Here is a 26,003-nt window from a genome sequence, read left to right as displayed (position 1 = left end):
CCCCCTCTACTTTTATGTAGGGTAAGATAGATTTCCATGCCCAAGTGAGTATGTTATTCCTTCCTTAAGCCAAATCTCATAAGAGTAAGGTCACTCATTCTTTCTCCCCTCCCCCCTCCTCTCTTCAATTGTAAAAGAATTTTCTTCCCTCTTTTATCTGAAATAATTTATCCCATTCTACTTCTCCCTTTCTCTTTCTCTGAGTACATTCCTCTCTCACCCTTTCATCTTATATTTTACATATTATATATATATGTGTGTGTATATATATGTATACATGTACGTAAATACATATGTATATGTATATCTGCATATACATAAGCTTATATATTTTCTCATATTCCCTCCAACTACCCTAATACTGGGAAAGGTCGCATGAGTTACAAATATCATCTTTCCATTTAGAAATTTAAACAGATCAACTTTAATAAATCCCTTACAATTTCCCTTTCTTATTTATCTTTTCATGCTTCTCTTGAGTTTTGTATCTGAAAGTCAAATTTTCTACACACCTCTGGTCTTTTCATCAAGAATGCTTGAAATTCCTTTATTTAATTGAATGGGCATTTTTTCTCTGAAGGATTTACTCAGTTTTGCTGGGTAGATGATTCTTGGTTTTAATCCTACATCCTTTGAGCTACAGAATATCATATTCCAAGCCCTGTATTCCCTTAATTTAGAAGCTGCTGGATCTTGTGTTATCCCAATTATGTTTGCACAATATTTGAATTGTTACTATCTGGCTGCTTGCAATGCATTCTCCTTCACCTGGGAACTCAGAAATTTGGCTGTGATATTTCTAGGAGTTTTTCTTTTGGAATGTCTTTCAAGAAGTGATTGGGGAATTCTTTCAATATCTATTTTGCCCTCTGGATCTAGGATATTGGAGCAGTTCTCCTTGATAATTTCTTCAAAGATGATGTCTAGGAGCTTTTTTGGATTGTGGCTTTCAGGTAGTGTAATAATTTTTAAATTATCTCTCCAGGGGGGAGGAGCCAAGATGGCAGAGTAGAAAGATACACATATGCTACCTCCGAACCCACAGCCCATAAAATATCTGTAAAGAAGAACTCCCAACAAATTCTGGAGCAGCAGAAGCCACAGAACAACAGAGCAGATGAAATTTCTGTTCCAGAGAGACGTGAAAACCTGACACGAAAGGTCCACCGCGCCCCAGACCAGAGCAGAGCCCATCCCTGCCTTGGCCTCGTGGCACTGAGATGAGCAGATCTGAGCAGGCTTCAGGGACAGAATCTCCAGCAGCCACGCAGGTCCCTCCACCCACAGGTGCCAAAGGTTGGTGGGAGGGTCTCTTTGGCTGGTCGAGAGGTCAGTGGGGTGTCCCCGTAACTCAAGCCCCTTGGGAGGCAGCAGCAGAGGCGGCAGCAGCACTGGGACTCCCAAAGCAAGGAGGAGCTTGGATCCATTGTTGAAGGTCTCTGCATAAACCCCCTGAGGGAAATGAGCTCCAAGAGGTGGCCCTGCCCCCACCTGCGCACCTGAACTTAATCTCACACTGAATAGCAGCCCTGCCCCTGCCCAAAGCCCTGAGGCTGGGAAGCAGCATTTGAATCTCAGACCCCAAGCGCTGGGTGGGTGGATCTGGACGCGAGGTGGGGGTGGAGAGAACACTTAGAAGTCAAGTACCCACTGGGAAAATTCCCAGAAAAGGGGGAAAAAAGATAAGACTATAGAAGGTTACTTTCTTGGTGAACAGGTATCTCCTCCCTTCCTTTCTGATAAGGAAGAACAAGGCTTACCATGAAGGAAAGACACAGAACTCAAGGCTTCTGTATCCCACGCATCCAAAATAAATATTCCATGGGTTCAGGCCATGGAAGAGCTCAAAAAGGATTTTGAAAATCAAGTCAGAGAAGTGGAAGAAAAACTGGAAAGAGAAATGAGAGACATGCAAGAAAAGCATGAAAAACAAGTAAACACCCTGCTAAAGGAGACCAAAAAACATGCTGAAGAAAATAACACCTTGAAAAATAGGCTAACTCAATTGGCAAAACAGGTTCAAAAAGCCAATGAGGAGAAGAATGCTTTCAAAAGCAGAATTAGCCAAATGGAAAAGGAAGTTGAAAAGCTCACTGAAGAAAATAGTTTTTTCAAAATTAGAATGGAACAGATGGAGGCTAATGACTTTATAAGAAACCAAGAAATAATAAAACAAAACCAAAAGAATGAAAAAATGGAAGAGAATGTGAAATATCTCATTGGAAAAACAACTGACCTGGAAAATAGATGCAGGAGAGACAATTTAAAAATTATGGGACTACCTGAAAGCCATGATCAAAAAAAGAGCCTAAACATCATCTTTCATGAAATTATCAAGGAAAACTGCCCTGAGATTCTAGAACCAGAGGGCAAAATAAATATTGAAAGAATCCACAGATCACCACCTGAAAGAGATCCAAAAAGAGAAACTCCTAGGAACATTGTGGCCAAATTCCAGAGTTCCCTGGTCAAGGAGAAAATATTGCAAGCAGCTAGAAAGAAACAATTCAAGTATTGTGGAAATACAATCAGGATAACACAAGATCTAGCAGCTTCTACATTAAGGGATCGAAGGGCATGGAATAGGATATTCCGGAAGTCAAAGGAACTAGGACTAAAACCAAGAATCACCTACCCAGCAAAACTGAGTATAGTACTTCAGGGGAAAAAATGGCTTTTCAATGAAATAGAGGACTTTCAAGAATTCTTGATGAAAAGACCAGAGCTGAAAAGAAAATTTGACTTTCAAACACAGGAATGAAGAGAAGCATGAAAAGGTAAACAGCAAAGAGAAGTCTTAAGGGACTTGCTGAAGTTGAACTGTTTACATTCCTACATGGAAAGACAATATTTGTAACTCTTGAAACTATTCAGTGTCTGGGTACTAGGTGGGATTGCATACACACACATGCACATGCACATGCACACACACATAGAGACAGAGTGCACAGAGTGAATTGAAGAGGATGAGATCATATCTTTAAAAAGTGAAATCAAGCAGTGAGAGAGAAATATACTGGGAGAAGAAAGGGAGAAATGGAATGGAGCAAATTATCTCTCATAAAAGAGGCAAGCAAAAGACTTTTTAGTGGAGGGAAAAAGAGGGGAGGTGAGAGAAAAACATGAAGTTCACTCTCATCACATTCCACTAAAGGAAGGAATAAAATGCACACTCATTTTGGTATGAAAACCTATCTTACAATAGAGAAAGTGGGTGTGAAGGGGATAAGCAGGATGGGGGGGATGATGAAAGGGAGGGCAATGGGAGGAGGGAGCAATTTGAAGTCATCACTCATGGGGAGGGACAGGATCAAAAGGGAGAATAGAAGTAATTGGGGGCAGGATAGGATGGAGGGAAATATAGTTAGTCTTATACAACACGACTATTATGGAAGTCATTTGCAAAACTACACAGATTTGGCCTATATTGAATTGCTTGCCTTCCAAAGGGAGGGGTTGGGGAGGGAGGAAGGAAAAGAAGTTGGAACTCAAAGTTTTAAGAACAACTGTCAAGTACTGTTCTTGCCACTAGGAAATAAGAAATACAGGTAAAGGGGTATAGAAAGTTATTTGGCCCCACAGGACAGAGGAGAAGATGGAGACAAGGGCACAGTGGGATGATAGAGGAGAGAGCAGATTGGTGATGGGGGCAATTGGAATGCTCGGTGTTTTGGGGTGGGGGGAGGGGACAAGGGGGGAGAAAATTTGGAACCCAAAATTCTGTGAAAATGAATGTTAAAAGTTAAATAAATTAATTAATTTAAAAAAAAAGAAATTTGTTTAACACTGTCATTTTTGTGGGTTCTGCTCCTCTAGAATTTGTTTAAAGTCATTTTTACAGCTGTTTGTAAGGGTTTGGGGGAAGAACTCAAGCAAGTCCCTGCATTTGTTCCACCATCTTGTCTATGCCCGACATGTTTTCTTTTCCTTTTAATTTTCTGAGGCTTTATTCATCTTTTCTCTTCCTTTTTGTCAGATAAGAGATGCTTAGGAGAGCCTTATTGCAGTTACCTTTGTTGGGGGTGTAAGCTCAGTTCCATGTGGACAGTCTCGGGCGGGTAAAGGTGAGAACTTCTAAACCTTAGAGTTCTCATGAGACCCCCCAGGGAACAGCAGGGAATTGAGGTGTGAGACCAAGCTATCTCATGAATTTCCGCCTCTTCCCGTGAGAAAAGTGATGGGAGAGAGCATCCCCGCCCTTGAGATTGGCCCAGGTCTGAGCACACCTATTGTTATCTAACAGGCACAGTATTCAGGTGCAAAATATGTGGCAGGAGAGCTTAAGTAGGGTCAGGAAAGCCTGAAGGCACTCTTAGCTGAGGGGCCCTTAGAGGACAGAAGGCCCCTCTTCCTTCTTTCCTCTCTTCTCTCTTCCCTCTCCCCTCTCTCCCCCTCTTCCATTCTCCCATTCTTCCACTTCCAATCTCTTACTGTAAGATCTTTGCCTCCTTGGGAGATTTCTCTCTCTCCTAAGGAAGAGTTCCCCCTGTACATGTAACCAAGACCCTGAATAAAGCCTAACCCTTGTTCAACTCTGGAAAGTCTCTTCTCTCATACATTTATCCAGTTTGGCCAGCCGAAGACCTGCAATAGGTAAGGTAAGACTCGGGTAGCCCTCAGGCCTCTAGGCCTGGCATACCTTGACATAGATATAAATTGTTTATGAGATATCCAAGGTTGCTTCTATAATTTTGCACTCCATATTTCAAGTACAGTTTCCATATTTTTTCATGATTAATTTCCAGTTAATTCTGGAATGTTTGAGAACTAGAACTCAGGTGCTAAGAAATAAGTGCATTAAACACACTCTTTTAACACTGTGCTAAGCCATGAGGATCCACAACCACAATAAGAAATCAGGAAGGAAGAAGAAAAAAAGAACTTATTCATTTGAAATATAAATGCCAGCATAATGAATTTCAATGTACGTATATAGATTTGTTAATTGTGGGTTCAGACCAGTATTATTCTGTCATACATACACACACATATATGTAGAGAGACAGAGAAAGACAGACACAGAGACATAGACAGAAAGACAGAGACAGACCAAAGACATAGACAGAAAGAGACAAAGAGAGATAGAGACAGAGAGACAGAGATAAAGACAGAGAAATAAGGAGACAGATAGAGAAAGAGAGGGAGGGAGATAATGAGAGACAAAGAAAGAGAGAGGGAAAGAAGGGTACTGGGAAACAGGTGACATTTCTGATTACTTGGAAAGGAAGCAGTCACTTCTGCCAATAAGTCTTTTTAATGATTCGATAGTCCTACTCTGTACAAATCACTGTGTTCAATCTGTGAGTCTGGAATAAACCCATAATACTTCCACACTTGACTCTACCATCTGTCACATTTGCTACTGAGATTTCTGTGGATATGATGATAAATATAAGTTTGCGGATTTGGGGATAGACTATTGCAAGGACAGAGTAGATGTTGATTACCAGAAAAGCATCTTTAGGGCACATCAGAAAATCATCTATTATTTTAATAATCAAAAAATAATGTACTTTGAACAGGAGCCCTAAGACTAATCTCTCTGTGCTACACAATGAGAATGTAGTTGACACAGGTTAGTTGTCTTAGGCACCTTCACCCAGAGGAATAGTAGCAACATGGAAACTGAAATAACTAAAGTATATGATTAATATCACTGAATGAAGCAACAACTCCAAATGATCTCTTCCAACATCTGTAGTTAGCCTTATTGCTATTACTCACAATTGCTATACTCCCACTTACTAGATTTGTTTGCTTAAGAATGGATCCTCTATCTCTCTTTGTCTACCTGTATACTTTAGTATAAAACTATACAACTAAGGAGGTAGAGTCAAGATGACAGAATAACAGGAAATGAAACAGAGTTTCCCCAAAAAATCTTCTCCAGATAGATATAAAAAATTCACCAGACCAAATCCTGATAAAGAAAATCTATGAAAAAGTCAAGATTAGATATTTTTTCTAGCTCAGGTCAGAAGAGTGAGAAAGACAGGGAAATCTCCAGATATTATTCTGGCTGGGAATGTGTAAGGCATGGAGACCTCCAGAAAAGAGAGAGATTATCTGAACCAAATACTCTATTTAAGTAGATCGAAAAGGTTCCCAAACCCCCTTCATACTCTCTCTCTAGTACCAACCTGGAAAGAGCACTGGAGGACAGAAGAGATATTGTATTCTGGGAGTCATAGGACCTGTGTTCAAAAATTTCCCAGCAAATTAGACTTGTGACTCTGTGTGACCTTATGGCAGTCAGATAACCTCACTAGATTGTTATTTCTTCTGTTGTTAAGACAGTAGAATGATGACCATCAGTTTTACTTTCAGTTCTAAATTCTATGACCCCAGATCACAACTTCCACTGGAACTGGGGAACAGACCTGTGAAAGCTTCATTTAGATGCGCACCCTAGACCCACATCTTCCAGCTCAATATCTGTTCTCAGAGCTCTCAGCCCCATCTTATTTCCTTCATATTCACCTGAGCACATGACACCAGCATCCTCGCTATGGTCACAGTTACTCTCACCCCAGGAACTTGCAGGGCAATCCCACAGAGAGGACTCATTCCCATTGCACTGCACATCATCCAACCAGATGGCCCCATTTCCTGGGCCAAATGCAGCCTCTTCCAAAGCAGCCAGGGCAGAGCCACAGCCCAGTTGCTGACAAACCACTTTAGCATCTGCTAGGTCCCACGAGTCATCACATACTGTCCCCCAGGAACCATTGAGCCAGATCTCCACTCGTCCAAAGCATCGAGTGTCTCCTCCCATGAGTCGAAGTGCGTCCTTGTCTGGGGAAAAAAACATCATTCTCTGTTAAATTCCCAGCTTGAAAGTGAGGAACCTCTGAGAGTCCCAGGTATAGAGAGGCAGGAACTGAGATACTTGTGCAGGAAATAGAGTTTGGAGAGTCAATTTCCTTCTTGCATATATCATGTTTATACAAAGCTGTTTTCATGTTGTCTCCCTCATTAGACTTTGAGCTTTTTAAAGGCAGGGACTGCTTTCTTGCCTTTCATGGTATCACCAGGGCATAGTACAGTATTGGTCACATAGTAGCTGTTTAAAAAATGATTACTGATTCTGTACAAATAAACTATGTACAAGATAAATTGATCACCTTTGGAAAGGCAGAACCAAGATGGTGGAGTAAAGTCAAAGATTCATTCACCCTCTCCCAAATTCCCCTCCAAACAACTTTAAATAATTCCTCAAAATAAATTCTGAAGCAGCAAAATCAACACAAGCCCTGGGTGAAAGAATATTCCAGTCCAAGACAACTTAAAAGATTGTAAAGAAAGTTCTCTCTCAAGTGAAAGAGGGGAATGCAGTCCAGTATATGTCACACCTGAAAGTGAGGCCCCAGGCTCTTGTGAAAGGCAGCAAGTAGCAGGCCACACCTGGCACCAGCCAGCAGCTGTCCTTGGGGCAACTGGATTTGTGGCAGTGTCTTTCAGAGCCCTCAACCCACAGATGATAAGTGTGTCAGACAATGGATGAGAAGGAGACTACAAGGGATACTTTCCTGGTAGTGGGGGTAGGACCCTGTTAAATTGCCCATAATCACTTCCAGTTCACAGTCTTTGAGCAAGGAGGATTACTTACGCATTAGAGATTCCAGCCACAGGGGACTAGGACCTTAGTCAGAACTCCAGGGCAGAAAACAGTAATTGGGGTGACTTGCAGTCCAGAGGACAGGCTAGGACAGCACTGATGTTTTAGTGATCCCTCCCCCATGAGGGCAGAGATCAACATCAACATAGAGTTAAACATCAAGAAATAAGCTGGAAAATGAACAAGCAAATATAAAAAAGAAGCAGATAGCAGAGTGGATTAAAAACCAGAGTTCTGCAATATATTATTTACACAAAACAGATCTGAAAGAGAATTGCATACAGAGTAAAGGAAAAAGGCCAAAGCAGAATCTGTGATGTCTCAGCTGAAGTAAAAAAACAAAGTACATGTACCAGTCATGATCTCAGACAAAGCAAAAACAAAAATAGATCTAATTAAGTGAGATGATCAATGAAACTACATCTTGTTAAAAGGTACGATAAACATTAAAGTCATATCACTACTAAACATATATGCACCAAATGGTATAGCATCCAAATTCTTCAAGGAAAAGTTAAATGAATTACAGGGGAAAAAATAGACAATAAAACTATACTAGTAGGGGACCTCAAATTTCCCCTCTCAGAATTAATCTAGCCAAAAAATAAGCAACAAAGAAGTTATGGAGTTGAAAGGGATGTTAGAAGAGTTAGATGTGATATACATTTATGTCAGCAGTATATGACACACACAAAAAAAAAAAAATTAGGGCATAAAACCACAACCAAATGCTGAAAACCATAAATATTAAATGAATTCTTTTCAAATCATAATGCAATAAAAATTACATTCAATAAAGGACAAGGGAATATATATTGAAAATTAATTGGAAACCAAAAATCTAATCCTAAAGCATGATTGGTACAAAAAAAACCATAGAAACAGTAAATAATTCTATTAAAGAGAATCACAATGAGACAACATATCAAACTTTAAGGGACACATATAAATCAGTACTTAGGGAAAAATTTATATCTCTAAAGGCTCACATCAGCAAAAGAGAGAAAGAACAAATCAAAGAAGTGGACATGAAATAAAAAAATTAAATAGAAAAAAATTAAAATCTACAATTAAACATTAAGTTGTAAATCATGGAAATCAAAGGAGAGATGAAAAACTGAAGATAAGAAAAACGTCAAACTAATAAAAAAAAATTTAGGAGTTGATTTTATGGGGTAAGGGAGGAAATAAAACAGATAAAACCATTAGTTAATTTGATTTTTAAAAGCAAGAAGAATACCAAATTGCCAACATCAAAAGTTAAAAGGTTGACTTCACCACCAATGTTGAGAAAGTTAAAGCAATTATTAGGAGCTAATTTGCTTAATTATATGACAGTAAATCAGGCAATCTAAGTGAAATGGATGAATATTTACAAAAATATAAATTCCACAGGTTAACAGAATACCAAGTAGATTAATTAAATCACCCTATTTAAGAAAAAGAAATTGAACCAGCCACCAATGAATTCCTTTTTAAAAATCCCCAGGATAAACAAGAAGGCTTTCCAATAAGATTAGGGTGAAACAGGGATATCTATTATCACCACAATTATTCAATATGGTACTGGAAACTATAGCTTTAGCAATAAGAGAAAAAAAGAAATTGAAAGAATTAGAATAGGCAAAGAAGAAACAAAGCTATCATTCTCTGCAGATGATATGATGATATATTTGGAGAATTCTAAAGAATTAAGTGAATTAAACCTAAAATAATACACAACTGTAGCAAAGTTGCAGGATATAAAATAAATCCACATAAATCCTTAGCATTCTTATATATTACTAACAAACCCCAACAGCAAAAGAAAGAAAGAGAAATTCCATTGAAAGTTACTGTAGACATTATAAGATATTTGAGAGTCTATCTGCCAAAACAAATTCAAGAATTATATGAACACAATTGCAAAACAACATTCACACAAATAAAGTCAAATCTAAATAACTGGAAAAACATTAGTTGCTCATGGGTAGGCCAAGCTAATATTATAAAAATGACAATTCTACCTAAATTAATTCACTTATTCAGTGCCATACCAAATTAAATTACCAAATTAAAATACCAAAAAATTATTTTATAGAACTAGAGAAAATTTAAAAATTCATCTGGAAGAACAAAAGATCCAGAATATCAAAGGAATTAATGAAAAGAAAAGCTAGGGAACATGGCCTAGCCATACCAGTCCTTAAATTATACTGTAAAGCAGAATCATCAAAACTACTTGGTACTGACTAAGAAATAGAGTGGTGGATCAGTAGAATAGATAGTTATACAAAACACAGTAGTGAGCGACTTTAGTAGTCTACTGTTTGATAAATCTAAAGAGTCCAACTTCTGAGATAAGAGCTCATTATTTGATAAAAACTGCTGGGAAAACTGGAAAATAGTGTGGCAAAAACTGGGGATAGACCAATATCTTACACGGCTATATCAAAATAAAGTCCAAATGGGTATACAATTTGTATATAAAGGCTGATAGTATAAGTAAACTTGGAGAGCAAGGAATAGCTTATCTGTCAGATTTATGGAGAGCAGAAGAATTTATGACCAAACAAGTGATAGAGAACATTATTAAATGCAAAATGGATAATTTTTATTACATTAAATTGAAAAATTTTTTGCACAACCAAGATTAGGAGGGAAGCAGAAAACTGGGAAAGAATTTTTACAACTAGTGTCTGTGATAAAGGCCTCATTTCTCAAATATATAAAAAACTGAGACAAATTTATAAGAATACAAGTCATTCCTCAATTAATAAAAAGTCAAGGGATATGAACAAGCAGTTTTCAGAGGAAGAAATTAATGCTATCTATAGTCATATGAAATGCTCTAAATCACTATTGACTTTAGAAATGCAAACCAAAAAGCTCTTAGATACCACATCATACCCATCAGATTGTCTAATATAGAATAAAAAAATGATGAACACTGGAGAAGATGTGGGAAAATTGGAATATTAATGCATTGTTGGTGGAGTTGTGAACTTATCCAACCATTTTGGAGAGCAACTGGGAACTGTGGCATACCTTTTGACCCAGCAATACCATTTCTAGGGCTATATCCCACAGATATCCAGAAAAAGGAAAAGGACCTACATATGGAAAAATATTTATAACAGTACTTTTTGTTCCGTGAAAGAATTGGAAATTGAGGGTATGCTCATCAAATGCGCATGTCCTTTGACCCAGCAATACTACTTCTAGGGCTGCATCCCGAAGAGATCATAATAAAGGGAGAAGGGCTCACACATACAAAAAATATTTATAGTATTTCTTTTTGTGGTGGCAAAGAAGTGGAAAGAAATTGGAAATTGAGATGCTACCCATCAATTGAGGAAATGGTTGAAGAAGTTGTGGTATATTAATGTAATGGAATACTATTGTGCTATAAGAAATGATGAGCAGGCATTCTTCAGACAAACCTGGTAAGACATATATGAAATAATACTGAGTGAGGTGACCAGAATCAGAAGAACATTCTACACAGTTACAGCCCCACTGTGCAATGACTAACTTTGATAGACTTAGCTCTTCTCAGTAATGCAATGATTTCAGATAACTTCAAAAGGTTTATGATGGAAAATGTTATCCAGATCCAGAGAAAGAACTATGGAGTCTGAATGCAGAATGCAGATCTAAGTATAATATTTGTTCTCTCTCTTTTGTTTGTTTTGTTTCTTTTTTCTCATGGTTCAACCCATTCATTCTCATTCTTCTTTACAATATGTCATGGGAAAATATGTTTAATATGAATGTATATGTAGAGCCTATATCAGATTTTGTGCCTTTTTGGTGGGGGGAGAGAGGAGGATAGAGCAGGGAGGTGGAGAAAATTTAACACTCAAAATCTTGTGGAACTGAATGCTGAAAACTAAAAACAAATTAATTAATTTTTAAAACTTCCCAAGACAAGATGGATTCACAAGTGAATACTATCAAGCAACAATTAATCCCAGTGCTGTATAAACTATTTGGGGGAAAATGACAAAATGGAATGCCACCAAATCCTTTTTATGATACAAATATGTCACAGACATAAAAAGAGGGAAGAAAGAGAAAGAAAACTATAGTGCAATATCCCAAGTGAATATTGAAAAAATTAAATAAGATATTAGCAAGGAGATTATAACAATATATCATAAAGATATTCATATACTATGAGCATGTGGGATTTATACCAGGAATTCAGGAGTGGTTCAATATTGGGAAAAACTTCAGTATAATTGACAAAACTAATAAAAAATCACATGAATATCTCAATAGATGCAGAAAAAGATTTTGACACAATACAGCATTCATTTCTACTAAAAACTCAGAGAAAGCATAAGAATAATAAGAGCTTTCCTTAAAATGGTAAGTAGCATTTGTCTAACTCCAATATCAAGCATTATCTGTAATGGAAATAAGTTAGAAGCCTTCCCAGCGAGATCAAGAATGAAACAAAGATGCCCACTTTGAGCACAATATTATTCAACTCTGTATTAGAAATGCTGGCTATAGCAATAAGCAAAGGAAAAGAAATTGAAGGAATTGGAAGAGGAAATGAGGAAACACAACTATCACTCTTTGCAGCTGACATGATAATATACTTAGATAATTCCAAAAATACAGGTTGAAATGATGAACAACTTTAGCAAAGTTTCAAGATACAAAATAAGCCCAAATAAATAATCAATACTTCTATATATTACCAACAAAATGCAGCAGCAAAAGATACAAAGAGAAATTCCATTTAAAATAATGGGAGATAATACAAAAAAAGTGGGAGTCTACTTTCCAATACAAACCCATAAACTATATGAACACAATTACAAAACACATTTCCCATGAAAGTCAGATCTAAATAATTGTAAAAATATAACTTGCTCATGGGTGGGATGAGCCAATATTGTAAAATGACAATGCTACCTAAATTAATGTACTTATTCAGTATCATGCCAAACAAACAATCAAAAATATTTTTAGAGCCACGAAAAGTGATTAAATTCATCTGGAAAAAAAAGGTCAAGAATATCAAGGGAATTCATGTAAAAAATGTGAAGGAAGGAGCCTAGCTATAACAGATCTCAAACTGTATTACAAGGTAATAATCATCAAAATAGTCCAATACTGGCTAATAAATAGTGCAGTGAATCACTGAAATAAATTAAGTAAACAATACACAGTAGAAGGTGACCATAGAAATGTTTATTTGTTAAATAATAAGATCTAGATTTTTGAAATAAAAACTCACTTTTTGACAAAAACTGCTGAGAAAACTGAAATGTTTTAGTTACTTTTAGTTAGAGAACAACACCTAACACCACATAGCAAGATAAGGTCAAAAGGAATATATTATGGGGATGGAAGAGTAGGGAGCTGAGACAGAGTGAGAGAGGGTCATGAAATATTTAACATTTCAGAGCAGGAAAACTCCTTTTAGAAAATTCATCCAAATCCCTTTCTTTGGCAGGACAGAATAGTGAAGTTGAAAGTGGTAAAGTGGCTTTCTGAAATTCACATCACTAGTGGCAGAACCAAGGTCTCCTGACTACAACCAGTCTTCTTTCCACTATAGCTAAAAGTTTATTTTAGGGAAAGAATAGGCATGTAAGTTTCTCAATTTCATCCCATGGGAAGGTTAGCATAAAGAAACCAGTGAATTCATTCTTACTGAGCACCTACTATGAACAGGGCTTGACATTGTTGGGAACATAGAAGAGTTTGTGAAATTCTAAGCACTCACAGTAAATTTATCATCAATCATTTTGAAAATATAAAATTAGGGGCTAATTAGAGGAGTCTTGAGCCTCTGGCCATATCCCAGCTCAACTCCTCTCTGGCCACGTTGGTGATTCTGGGAAGAATCAGGTGATATTACCATTCTCAGATTCATCCTCTCCGAAAACGGGATGAGATTGATCAGTCTTTTAAATGCTATGAGGACCAATTCCAGGGAGAGGAGTTCAAAACCAGCTTTGAAGCAAAATATTTGCAAAACACTTTGGTAAGGGAGGGGTGCAAGCCCTTGTACTTAAATTGAGTGGTATAGGTCTAAACAGCACAATCACTAGATTGGAGCTCAGACCCAGGCTCCCGGTGCAAAGTTATTTAGATTGTGTATTAGCTTATATCTGTATTTCTTCTCTGCCAGTCACAGAGACCATACAAAACTTTCAGGTCATTTCACAAACTTGCAATGATCTCCCAGCTAGTCAGCCAAGATCAGCCCAGCACAGTCTCGACAAAGTTTCTTTGGCTAATGGACTGAGTGGCTACATCAGAGCACCTCTCCACTTTCTTCATGTATGAAGCCTTCCATCCATATACTCAAACACTGAATTTGACATATGGCAAGGATTTTAAATTCCCTTTCATCATTTAATAATGGCATGGGACTGAGATGGTGCCCCAGAGCAGGCCAAAGCAGGTCAATGAGCGTAAAAAATGCAGTCATGGGATTCTACTGGTTTCTTGACCATCTGCTATATTAGAAGTCACAGGAAACCTCAGACCAGGACTTTACAAGTTTAATTCTGGGACAAAATATCATATCTCTTGATGAATAATCTTCCTTCAAACCTAAGAAGGCTCTCCAAAATTCAGACATTGTAATTTCCTTGCATTGCTCCAAAGAGATGGTAAATATTGCATTATAATTTTCTGATCTATAAGTTTTTTCCAAGTCCAGCAGCCCAGTCCAGCTCACTACAAGTCCTAATAGCTCAGACTCTGGGGAAGAAGAAAAATGAAATCTTACCAGAGTTGGTCACTAGGAAACTGAAGAAAAGAAGAACTAGCGTCTGGGCAGGAGGAAGTCTCTCTAAAGCCATCCTGACATCACCAGTTTTGAAAGCACAAACTCCTCTTGAGAGACCCCAGAACACTGAATGAGGGATGTACAGCAATAGGAGGGGACTATATAGATTCAGCTCCTGACCACGCCACCTGTGCTGGGAGTCAATAGGAACTCCCGTTACCATTTCAGACAGTATCAGAGACTTGATCTGCCACAATATGAAATTCAAAAACCAATTAAATTCTTCCCTTTACATATCTTCTTATATGAGAGAAGAGGTCTTTGTGATGAAAATTCTTTCTCTGCGTGTTGGCTTGAGATGTGCATCACAAAAATGGATGAAAAAGATGCATCTCTATGAATCTAACTCCTCTGTGGGGCACATCTGATTTCACAATCAACAAAATATGAATCCAGTCACAATCAGAGGTGTAGTTCGTCACTCCCTGCAGTTCATGGGATAGAACCAAGGACAGCTTTTAAATAATTGGATTTGTTTGAGCATATATTAAGCGAACCACTTCTCACTAGATATAACCCAAGGCAACATTTGAAAGAGAAACTTAAGTTAATTTCAATATGCAAGTGGGACCTATAAGAAGATATATTATTGGAGTTTGAGAAAATTAATAACTTCAGCTAGGACTAAGAGTGAAGAATGTAGAATTTGGAGGGATGCAGGCAAAAGAACCCTAGACAAATAGCACATTGAACTCAAGAACTTTATACAGGAATCTCACTGAAACTATGATTCAATGGCACAAACGTATTAAATGCCAAATATGTATAAGGTCCTGCATTGGGTTTGCTTCCCAGTTGGACATCACTGGCTTCTGGACTGGGTCTTATTGTGTGTGTTACTTGCTACCTTACTGAAATCTCGCACCTCCTACTGTTTTTGATCTCAAGAAGTCTTACTTAAGAGTACATTTAAGAAAATAACTTTCTATGGGGGTTTGGGCAACATTATCCAGGAGACAGCCACCTTAGGTCCTTAGGTAGTGATGGGAAGGCAGAAATAAGTCTGTGCTGTGCAAACATTAAGAGTTGGTGATTATCTAATGAAGTCATTTATTGTGAGATGTGTGTATGTGAGTGTGTGTGTGTGTGTGTGTGAAAACATCCTATTCTGCCTTTTCCATTTCTTATGGGCACTTGCACAGATTATTCTCTCTGCCCAGAACTTACTCCCTCAATTTCTGTTTCTTGAATTCACGTTTTCCTTCCAGACCTACATCAGGTGCCTCTTCTAGGAAACTTTCCCTTGTTTCAAGCTTTTTTTATCACCTTGCCTGGACTCCTCTTTTGTATCAATTGTTAGGACCCTACTCACCATCCCAGTGATTTCTTTCTCCAAAATATTCCCTCCTGGTCACCACTCCTATACATGTATTCTCTTTTCTTAGTAAAAATGAAACTCTTATTTTTTGCATTTCTCTCTCCTGTGACTAATAAATGTCTGGTACATGTAAACTGATTAATCAATGACCATTCATTCATTCATTCATTCTATAACATAATGTAGAGGAGAGAGCAGTCACAAACCTGGCTGGGGTTCAGTGTATATTAATATGTGACCATGGTCAATATTTCTCAATCTCAGTTTAGTTACTTATTTGTAATCCCTGTCCCCAAGCCCACTAGCTTGGGATTCTTCCCTTATTGGTGAAGATGAAATCCCTCCCCTACATGAGAGGTTGAACAGAATTGGGGGGGAACAAGAGAACTCCAGTCTTCTTCAGTGTCTTTGGGACTCTGCAAGCTCCAAGTCACTTTGGGCATTTTTGGTTTCCAGCTTCAAGGAACAAAGTGGAAGAGGTCAATCACACTTCAACTTCCTGAAGTAAAAGACTCTAGAAAGACATGAGAAGAGCTGTTAGTCTCCACCATGTCCCTGTCCTCAGTTTGCTTAAGAGGAATCTTCAGGGAGTCTCCCCTTGGGTGAGATCTAGAACTTTCTTGGTGGAACTGAGTTAATCTCTCTCCCACTAGAAAAGCCCTTTCACTCTATATACACTCTATATTCTCCTATATATACTTTCTCTGATTTCTGTTTTGCTACTGATTTGGATAAATGTGTTTCTTTGCTGTGTGCTATGTATTTTCATTGTGGAATTAGTATTTGGTGGGAAATGGATCAAGCATTGGATATAAAATTTGGGATCCTTCTCCCCCTTCCCCAACAAAAATTACAAAGTGATCAGAAGTTAGATTGAATCTGATCATATCCCCTAGACAAATACTATTTTTTCTTTCACATTTTTATTTAAAGTTTGGGTTTCTAAATTCTACCTCTCCCCTCTATCTCTCCTTTCCTCCCTCCCTGAAATAGAAAGCAATCAGATACAGGTGACATATGTACACTTATGTGAAATATTTCAATATTAGTCATTTTGTACAAGAGGACTCAAATAAAAGAAAAAACAAATAAGAGAAAGTGAAAATAGCATGCTTCAGTCTGTATTCAGTTAGTGTCAGTGCTTTCTCTGGAGGCAGATAGTATGGTTCAGCTATAGTCCTTTAAAATTGTCTTGGATCATTGCATTGGTAAGAATAACTCAATCATTCACAGTTCTTCATCAAATAATATCACTGTTAGTGTGTATGATATTCTCCTGATTCTCTTCACTTCACAATGTATCAGTTTCTGTAAGTTTTCCAGGGTTTTCTGAAATCATCCTGCTTGTCATTTCTTTTAGCGCAGTAACATTCCATTACAATCATATACCACAGCTTGTTTGACCTTTCCCCAATTGATGGGCATCCCTTTGATTTCCAATGCATACCCACCACCAAAAAAGCTGCTATAAATATTTTTGTACTAATAGGTGCTTTTCCCTTTTTTGGATGTCTTTGGTATAAAGACCTAGCCGTGGTATTGCTGAATCAAAGGGCATGCAAATTTTTATACTCTTTCAGATGTGGTTCCAAATTGCTCTCCAGAATGGTTAGATTATTTCACAATTCCACCAGCAGTGTATTAGTGTCCCAGTTTTCCCACATCCCTTCCAATATCCAACATTTTACTTTTTTGTCATATGACTCACTCTGATAGGTGTGAGGGAATACGTCAGAGATTTTTTTAATTTGCATTTCTCAGATTAATAGTGATTTAGAGCACTTTTCATGTCTATATATAGCTTTGATTTCTTTGTCTGCATGTCCTTTGACCATTTACCAATTAAGGAATGACTTCTATTGTTATTAATTTGACTCAGTGCTCTATATACCTGAGAAATGAGGTCTTTTTCAGATATAATTGTTACAAATTTTTTTCCAGTTTTCTGTTTTCATTATAATTTTGGTTGCATGGTTTTATTTATGCAAAAATTTTTTATAATGTAATCAAAATTGTCTATTTTATATTTTTTAATGCTCTCTATATCTTCTTTGGTCCCATTTTCTTCCCTTATGCACAAATCTGACAGATAAACTATTCTATGCTTTCTTAATTTGCTTGTGGTATCACCCTTTATGTGTAAGTAATGTACCCATTTTGACCTTATTCTTATATGCAGTAGGAGATCTTGGTATATGACTAGTTTCTGCCACACTGTTGTCTAGTTTTTTCAACAGTTTTTGTCAAATAGTGAATTTTTATTCCAAAAGCTTGAATCTTTAGCTTTATCACATACAAGATAATTATGTTTAATTACTACAATGTAACATATCTAATCTGTTCCATTGATCCACCACTCTATTCTTTAAACTGTTCAAAATTGTTTAGATAATTACCACTTTATAATACAGTTAGAGATCTGGTAAGGCTAGACCACCTTCTTTGGCATCTTTTTTCGTTAATTCCCTTGATATCCTTGAGTTTTTGTTCTTCCAGATGAGTTTTGTTATCACTTTTTCTAGAACTACAAAATAATTTTTAATAGTTTGACTAGCACTGAATAAATAGATTAATTTAGGTAGAATCGTTATTTTTATTATATTTTGCTCATTGTACCCATGAGCAATTGATATTTTTCCAATTATTTAGATCTGACTTTTTTGTGTGAAAAGTGTTTTATAGTGGTGTTTACATAGTTCCTGGGTTTGTCTTGGCAAGTAGACTCCCAAGTATTTTATATTGTCTACAGTTATTTTAAATAGAATTCTTTTTATATTTCTTACTGCTAGATTGTGGGTAATATATTGAAATACTAATGATTTTACATGGGTTTATTTTGTGTCCTGCAACTTTAATAATGTTGTTAATAATTTCAAGTGATTTTCAGTTGATTTTCTAGGATTTTATAAGTATAACATCCTATCATCTGCCGAGAGTGATAATTTTGCTTCCTCATCACATTTTTTAATTCTTTAAATTTATTTTTCTTTTCTTATTACCCAGCTAGCATTTCTAATACAATATTAAATAATAAAAATGATAAGGGGCATCCTTGCTTCATCTTGGGTTGTGTTGTGAAGGCTTCTAGGTTATCCCCATTACAGATAATTTTTGCTGATGGTTTTAGATAAATATTACTTATCATTTCAAGGTAAACTCCATAGACCAATGATATTTTAAAAAGCAGATGTAATTCTAGCTTAGCACTCCCTCTCTCTAAGGAGAAGTTTGACTTCCTGCTTCACCTCCTACAAGGAATTAGCATCTCCCTCAGACTGGTGGAGGTTGAAGAGACTAAAGATGCCTGAACTATCTCTCTTTGAGCCACACAAGGACAACTCCCTGCTAGATAGCCGACCATAGGCACTTATAAAACATAGGCCTCTCTCTATACATGCAGCTTTATTACACACAAAATAGAAACAGTAACACTTGTTTTAACATGGGGATGACCACAGGCAAACTTTCTGAGTATCAATTTAGTTATTTATAAAATGGGGATATATATTCCTATATATCTCAAGAGTTTGTGGTGAGCAAAGTGCTTTGTAAACTTTAAGATATCATTTAAATGAGTTGGGATCTTTGAGACCATGTAGTGCAGACCTCTTCCTTGCAGCTGAGAAACTGGGGTCCCCTAAAATCATGTCCAAGGTAACAATGAGTGAACAGTCATGTCAAGTAAATGAAGGATTTGTGATTTTTATCCCACTAGACTATGCTATTATCACCCCAAACTTCCTGAATAACAAATAGATTCTAAAATTACTTTGTACGTTCTCAGTAACATATGCTCTACTCTTTCAAAATGTTAACAATTCAGAAAGAAACAGGATGGAAGTTGACCTTTGTATGCCCTATAGAATAAAGGATATTCTAAGTAAAGGCAAAGAATGAATATTCTTAACATGGAGCTGAAGGCCAAGATGATGATGAGGTGTTCCTTGTATTGGTTTTCACTAGCTGTAGGTTACCTCCCCCCACCTCTGTCTGCTGGCTGCAGTGGGGGAAAGGGATTCAGTCACCATGGAAGGGCAGCATAGTGGTCTTTCTGGGCCACAGGCTAAGCAATGCCACCATCTTACCTCATTAGGGAGTCTTCATCCCAGGGAGACTCCTGACATTGAGACCCAGCATCAGCCTCTCAGATATAAAATTTTACCATTAATTTGTACTGCCTCATTTCACACAAGTTCCCCTTCTTCAGACAAAGAGGTCTATTACCAAATATTAGAAGTACCCTTCACTGCCAGGCAGAAAGAGATCAAGAAAGCCTACTGCCAGCTTATCAATAAATACCACCCTGACATAACAATGACGTTAAAGCAAGTGTAAGTTCTCACAATTAGCAGAAGCCTCTGAGGTGCTAAGTGATACAGAGAAGTGAAAATAGCATGATACTTGTGGTTTAGCTGGCTTTGACTCTGGAATGGAGCTACAGTCAAAGTGGCCCTGATGTTGACCCAGAGGAACTCTTTAGGAAACTCTTTGGGAAGTTTTCAGGATCTTCATTTGGAGATTTCCAAAGGGTATTTGATCAGGCTCAAGAACACATCATGGGATTGACATTCATTCAGGTTGCAAAGGGAGTTTAATGAAGAATGTACTGTGCTCGTTAAGAACTCATGTGAACCGTGTGATAACAAAGGAAATGAACCTGCCACCAATGTTCAACAAAGGCAAAAGCATAAATACAGGCCCTTTTGAGGTGCGTTATACGTGTAGGCCATGTGTAGACTGTGTATCCATAATAACTACTTCCTGCATGAAATGTTAATATCATAAAAACATTAAAAACATAGGTCACAGACTAAAAAATAACATTGAATCTATGTAAGTAAATTAATTTAGATAGTAAAATTGAATGATATGTATTGTTCTAATAATACATATATATTAAATAAAGGGGAAGGAGGGCATTACCAGTTTCAGAGGATCAGGAAAAGCACTAAAGATCAATCAATTAACAAATATTAATTAGGTAAATACTATATGCCAAATACTATGCTATGCAATAAGTACATAAATACAAAGAATGAAACAATTCCTACACATATCAGCAGCAATTATATTTCATTCCAGATCCAGCTTATGTACTCAGAAAGGGTCTAATCATGTACTACCTTGAATTAAAGAATAAGGTACTTTATTGGATTCTGGAGGTAAAAGAGGAGTGTATTAAACCTTGGAAATTACTGAATAGGGGGAATGATATAGTCAGAAGTAATCCTATTGGAGGAAGCCTTAGAGGAAGGGAAACTATATAAATGAAGGCCAGTTAGGTAGGTGGAGGACAGATTTCAAAGGACTTCAAATGCCTGACAATGAAACTGTTTTACATGTTTAGACCTTAGTAAGAATATTTTGGGCAAAGAGCGTATTAGAGAGTAGAGACTTGAAATGATGTTTAATATTAAGCTCATAATAAATCATTGTTAAATGCAAAAATCATTTCTCTTTTAAATTATGAAGGAGGGCCCCGGGTGTTTGGAGGAGGCGGTGGCCAGGGACTGCGGGAGGTGTCAAGGGGCTCCTCCCCGGGCTCCCTAGCCCAACCCAGGCCAAGTATTGAGCGGGGCCCTAGGGGGCGGGGGCCATGGAGATCCTTCGCTCGCTACCACATTCAGGTGCACGTGTCCGAGGAGGATCTGCTGCTGCTCCTGACTGTGCGGCCCGCGGACACCATGAGCGACCTGCGAGCAAAGCTTGTGCGCCAGGGGTGTCTCGTCCTGGAAGAAGGCTTTCTACTACAGCACCAGGCAGCTGGGCAAGCAGAACACTGTCCGCGAGGTCAACGTGCAGAACGGCTCTGTCCTACTGCTTGTCAGCGATGCCAGAGAACAGTGAACTACCCTAAAGACGACTGAGTGCGTCTGACCAAGATATCTGCAATAGCCACACAAGCAGCCATGAGGTTTTGTGCTTCTCCTGCTTACTCCAGTCAAGAGCCACCTCTCACATTTACGTCCTGTAAGAAGGGGGTGGGAGTGGGCTGAGTCTTGGGCCAGCCAAGACTGACGTGAGACCAAGCCTTGGGGCTGGGTGGGAGGCCTTCTCTTTCTTTGCCTTTGATGATAACCAGCCTGCAAATCTAACAGCCCAGTCTGGGGGTAAGGCGTGGAGGGGAGTGAAGGATGGGTCCAGTGGTGCAGGGGATGGAATCTCAACTCTTCAGGCTGGACCAAGTCAGATCTTCACCTGGAGCCTGAGTATTTGGTAGCTTCCTTGGTACTTCTCCATGGAGGTGGGTTTAAGGGTGTTTGACTAAAGCTGACCAGTAGTGGACACAACAGTGCCTGGCAGGTCACCCACGTTCTGGGCAGAATTCATCAACATTCCAGGTGGCTTGGCCCACTATTCTAGAGTTGGGAATGCTCTGACATCTCAGTAAGACTGCTCCAATATTCTGGGTGGAATATCCATGCAGAAACTTCTTTACTTGGAGGAGAACTTTGAACTCCTGGCCACCTCCTACTTCATAGCCTTTGAAGCAGGGCTGAGTAAGGTGGTGCCCTAGGTGCATCTCTGAGTGGAAATATTTATATTTCAGGCTTTGGTATTGAGTGGAAGCTGATACACCAACCCTGCTTGAAGAGAAATAATGTTTTAATTAAGAGTCATGTTTACCATGGAATAATTGTACAGGTGCAGAATAAAATGGGGGAGCCAGTGAGAGGCAGTTTGTGTTTCAAATGATGAATCTGTGAGCCAGGAGGCTATATTACTTATCCTAGAATATATTCCCTGGCACAAATCCTGAGGGGATGAATGCCTCACCATGCCCCCACAGTCTGCCCCTCCTAGGCCCTGGGGTGAGCTGGAAGGGAGGGGGATTTTTAACTTCCTATAATACACACAGACTCTGGGAAGGGTAAGGGTGGGGAATAATAACTGGTACTAATTCGTGTATCTAAAGGGCTTCCATGTTTGCAATGTCTTTTTCTTAACCAACACCCCTATGAGGTAGATATTACTAACATTCCCACAGATGAGAAAACTGAGCTTCAAAATGAGTGACTTGTTCATGCTCATGCAGCTAGAGTGTCAGAGACGGAATTTGAACAGAGTTCTCCCTGATTCCAAATCTTCCAGTACTGTGAAAGTCTTAGCCAAGATCATACCAGTAGAACCTTCCACAGACCTGGAACATTGTACACTTGACAAGAATTGATGGAGTCCAAATTCTAGGCCTTGGGTAATTTCTGGGCCGTCTGGCTCCTGGACTTGCCATTTAAACTTTGGGATCAGACCTTGAGTTCTTGGAAAGTGAGCACCTGGACTTCTTTTCCTGTCTACCTCACTGTGTAGACTGACACAGACCTAGGCACATAGGAAATCTTAGAGCAGAGTTATTCTTAGATTTGTACAAGACTGCAAACCATTGTGGAAAAAAGTATTGGACTTGGAATGAAAAGACCTGGGTTCAAGTTTCAACTTCCCCCCTTATTAGCTATGTAATCCTGGTTTTTGTTTTAGAGGAAAAGAAAACATCTTTTATTATCATCACCACCTAGCTTTCTGTGCTGGAATATATGCTCCCAATGCTCGAATCTTCTTAAGATCATCTACACAACATTTCTTTCATGTTTCTAGAGATGAAAATAACTGTATAAGGTTGAGTACAAAGGTATGCTAGACAATGGACACAAAATATCCATGTGTGAGATTTTACTCCTCTCACAAGCTTTACATTTTTTTTGAAAAGTACAATTTGTTAACTAGGAATATTGTCCTGTAGTTCTGTCAAGTTTAATGTAAATGGGTTTAACTTGATTATATCACCTGATGCCAGTATCAGTGATCTGATATTTACCAAAAAATATATTTTTCAATAAAGTCAATGCCAACCCAAAAAAAACAAATTATGAAAGAGGTACAGTTACGGGTAATGTTGATATCCAAGCTATAACCATATGACTGAGTTAGAAAGTAGGATATGGAGGGTTCTATCAAGGGGCAGAGCCAAGATGGCAGAGTAGAAAGACACATATACTCTAGTGCTTCCCCCACAGCCCACAAAATACCTGTAAAAAATGACTCACAACAAAGTCTAAAGCAGCAGAAGCCATAGAACAACAGAGCTAAAGAGGCTTCCAGTCAAAGGTAATCTGGAAGGCCGATAGGAAAGTTCTATCTCATGGGACACTGAGCAGAGCAGATCACAGCCCTGGCCATGTGACAGGAGGAGGAACAGGTCTCCAAGGCAGAATCCCCATCAGGGAGGGTCCCAGATACCTCAACTCACAATTGACAAAGAAATCTCCAAAAGTCAGTGTGGGAGGGCTTTCCCAGCTGGGTGAGAGGGGAAGGGGTTCCTTCAGCAATAGCTCCAGGCAATGGCAGAGGCCATGGCAGCAGACTGCAGGTATATAAGGTGACTAGGAAGCAATTTGGATTCATTGTCCAGGCAGCTCAGTTTAAAGCCTCTGGTAGGGAGCAGTTGATCCAAACCTCAGCCTTGAGTGATGGCCCCACCCACACCCAAAGCCCTGGGGGAAATCTAACAGCTGAGTCAAATCTTTTGACAAAGGATTCAGAATTCAAGTAACTGGCAGGGAAAAAGATAAAAAAGGGAATAAAATAAGACCACAGAAGGTTACTTTCTTGGTGAACAGGTGTCTCCTCCCATCCTTTCAGATGAGGAAGAACAAAGCTTACTGTCACAGGAAGTTAAGATCCCTGCCTCCAGGGCCTCCAAAGTGAACTTAAACTGGTCTCAGGAAATAGAAGATCTTGAAAAGTGAGTTTGCATCTTGCTAAAGAAGAACCAAAAAAATGCTGAGAAAAATTACACCTTTAAAAAGAGGCTAACTCAATTGGAAAAAGAGGTCCAAAAAGACAGGGAGGAGAAGGAAGCATTAAAAAGCAGAATAAGTCAAATGTAGGGGAAAATTCAAAACATCATTGAACAAAATAAATCTTTGAAAGAGAGAATTGAGTTCAGGGAAATGAATGACTATGAGATAAACAAAGCAGTTAAAAAACAAAACCAAAAGTTTGAAAAAATAGAAGATAATGTGAAACATCTCATTAGAAAAACAACTGACCTGGAAAATAGATCCAGGAGAGACAATTTAAAAATATGGGACTACCTGAAAGCCATGATCAAAAGAAGAGCCTAGACATTATCCTCCATGAAATTATCAAGGAAAACTCTCCTGATATTCTATAACCAGAGGGCAAAATAGATATTGAAAGAATCCACTGATCACCTCCTGAGAAAGACCCGAAAAGAGAAACCCTTAGGAATATTGTGGCCAAATTTCAGAGTTCCTAGGTCAAGGAGAAAATACTGCAAGCAGCTAGAAAGAAACAGTTTGAGTATTTTGGAAATGCAGTCAGGATAACACAGGATCTGGCAGTTTCAACATTAAGGGATCAAAGGGCTTGGAATAGGATATTCCAGAAGTCAAATATCTGGAATTGAAACCAAGAATCACTTACCCAGAAAAACTGAGTATAATATTTCAAGGGAATAAATGGTCATTCAATGATACAGAGGACTTTCAAGCATTCATGATGAAAAGACCAGAACTGAAGAGAAAGTTTGACTTTCAAACACAAGAATCAAGAGAAGCATGAAAAAGTTAACAGAAAAGAGAAATCAAAGAAGACTTTCTAAAGCTGAACTGTTGACATTCCTACATGGAGAGAAAATATTTATAACTCTTGAGACTTTTCTCAGTATTTGGGTAGGCAGAGGGGTTGTACATACATACATACATACACGCACACACGCACACACACACACACACACACACACACACAGAGAGAGAGAGAGAGAGAGAGAGAGAGAGTTCAGGCTGTGTTGAATCAGAAGAGATGATATCCACAAAATAAAAATAAAAATTAAGGGGTGAGGGAGGCAAATATTGGGAGGAGAAAAGGAGAAATGGAATGGGGCAGGCTATAACTCATAAAAGAGATAAAGAAAAATCTTGTTCAATAGAGGAGAAAAAGGAAAAGGGGAGAAGGGAAAAGTGAAGCTACTCTCTCCACATATGGCTTAAGGAGGGAATAACATGCTCACTAAATTTGGTATGAAAACCTATCTCACACTACAGGAAAGTAGGGGAGGAAGTGACAAATGGGATGAGGAGAACAATAGAAGGGAGGGCAAATGGGAGAAGAGAGTAACTAGAAATAAATACTTTTGGGAAGGGACAAGGTCAAATGAGGGAATAAAAAATAAGGGGGGAGAGAGTAAGATAAGAGGACAATATAGTTAGTATTACACAACATGTTTTTTATGGAAGTCTTTTACAAAA

At 38.3% G+C, this 26,003-nt stretch overlaps 1 protein-coding gene across 1 annotated transcript in view; it reads right to left on the bottom strand.

The window, feature by feature from the left end:
- The window catches only part of LOC140522725 (antigen WC1.1-like), an 83,107-nt gene that overhangs the window by 18,648 nt on the left and 38,456 nt on the right, over window positions 1-26,003 (bottom strand). The window contains exons 12-13 of the mRNA XM_072638026.1: window positions 21,354-21,498; window positions 6,481-6,795 (exon numbers count right to left, since the gene is read on the bottom strand). Of these exons, the coding sequence (XP_072494127.1) occupies window positions 6,481-6,795; window positions 21,354-21,498 (460 nt within the window). The remainder of the gene's footprint in view (window positions 1-6,480; window positions 6,796-21,353; window positions 21,499-26,003) is intronic.

The sequence above is a fragment of the Notamacropus eugenii genome, chromosome 2 (assembly GCF_028372415.1).
Source record: "Notamacropus eugenii isolate mMacEug1 chromosome 2, mMacEug1.pri_v2, whole genome shotgun sequence".
Classification (NCBI taxonomy): Eukaryota; Metazoa; Chordata; class Mammalia; order Diprotodontia; family Macropodidae; genus Notamacropus; species Notamacropus eugenii.
Note: the sequence above shows the minus strand (reverse complement) of the source record. Positions and strands in the feature narration are given on the sequence as shown.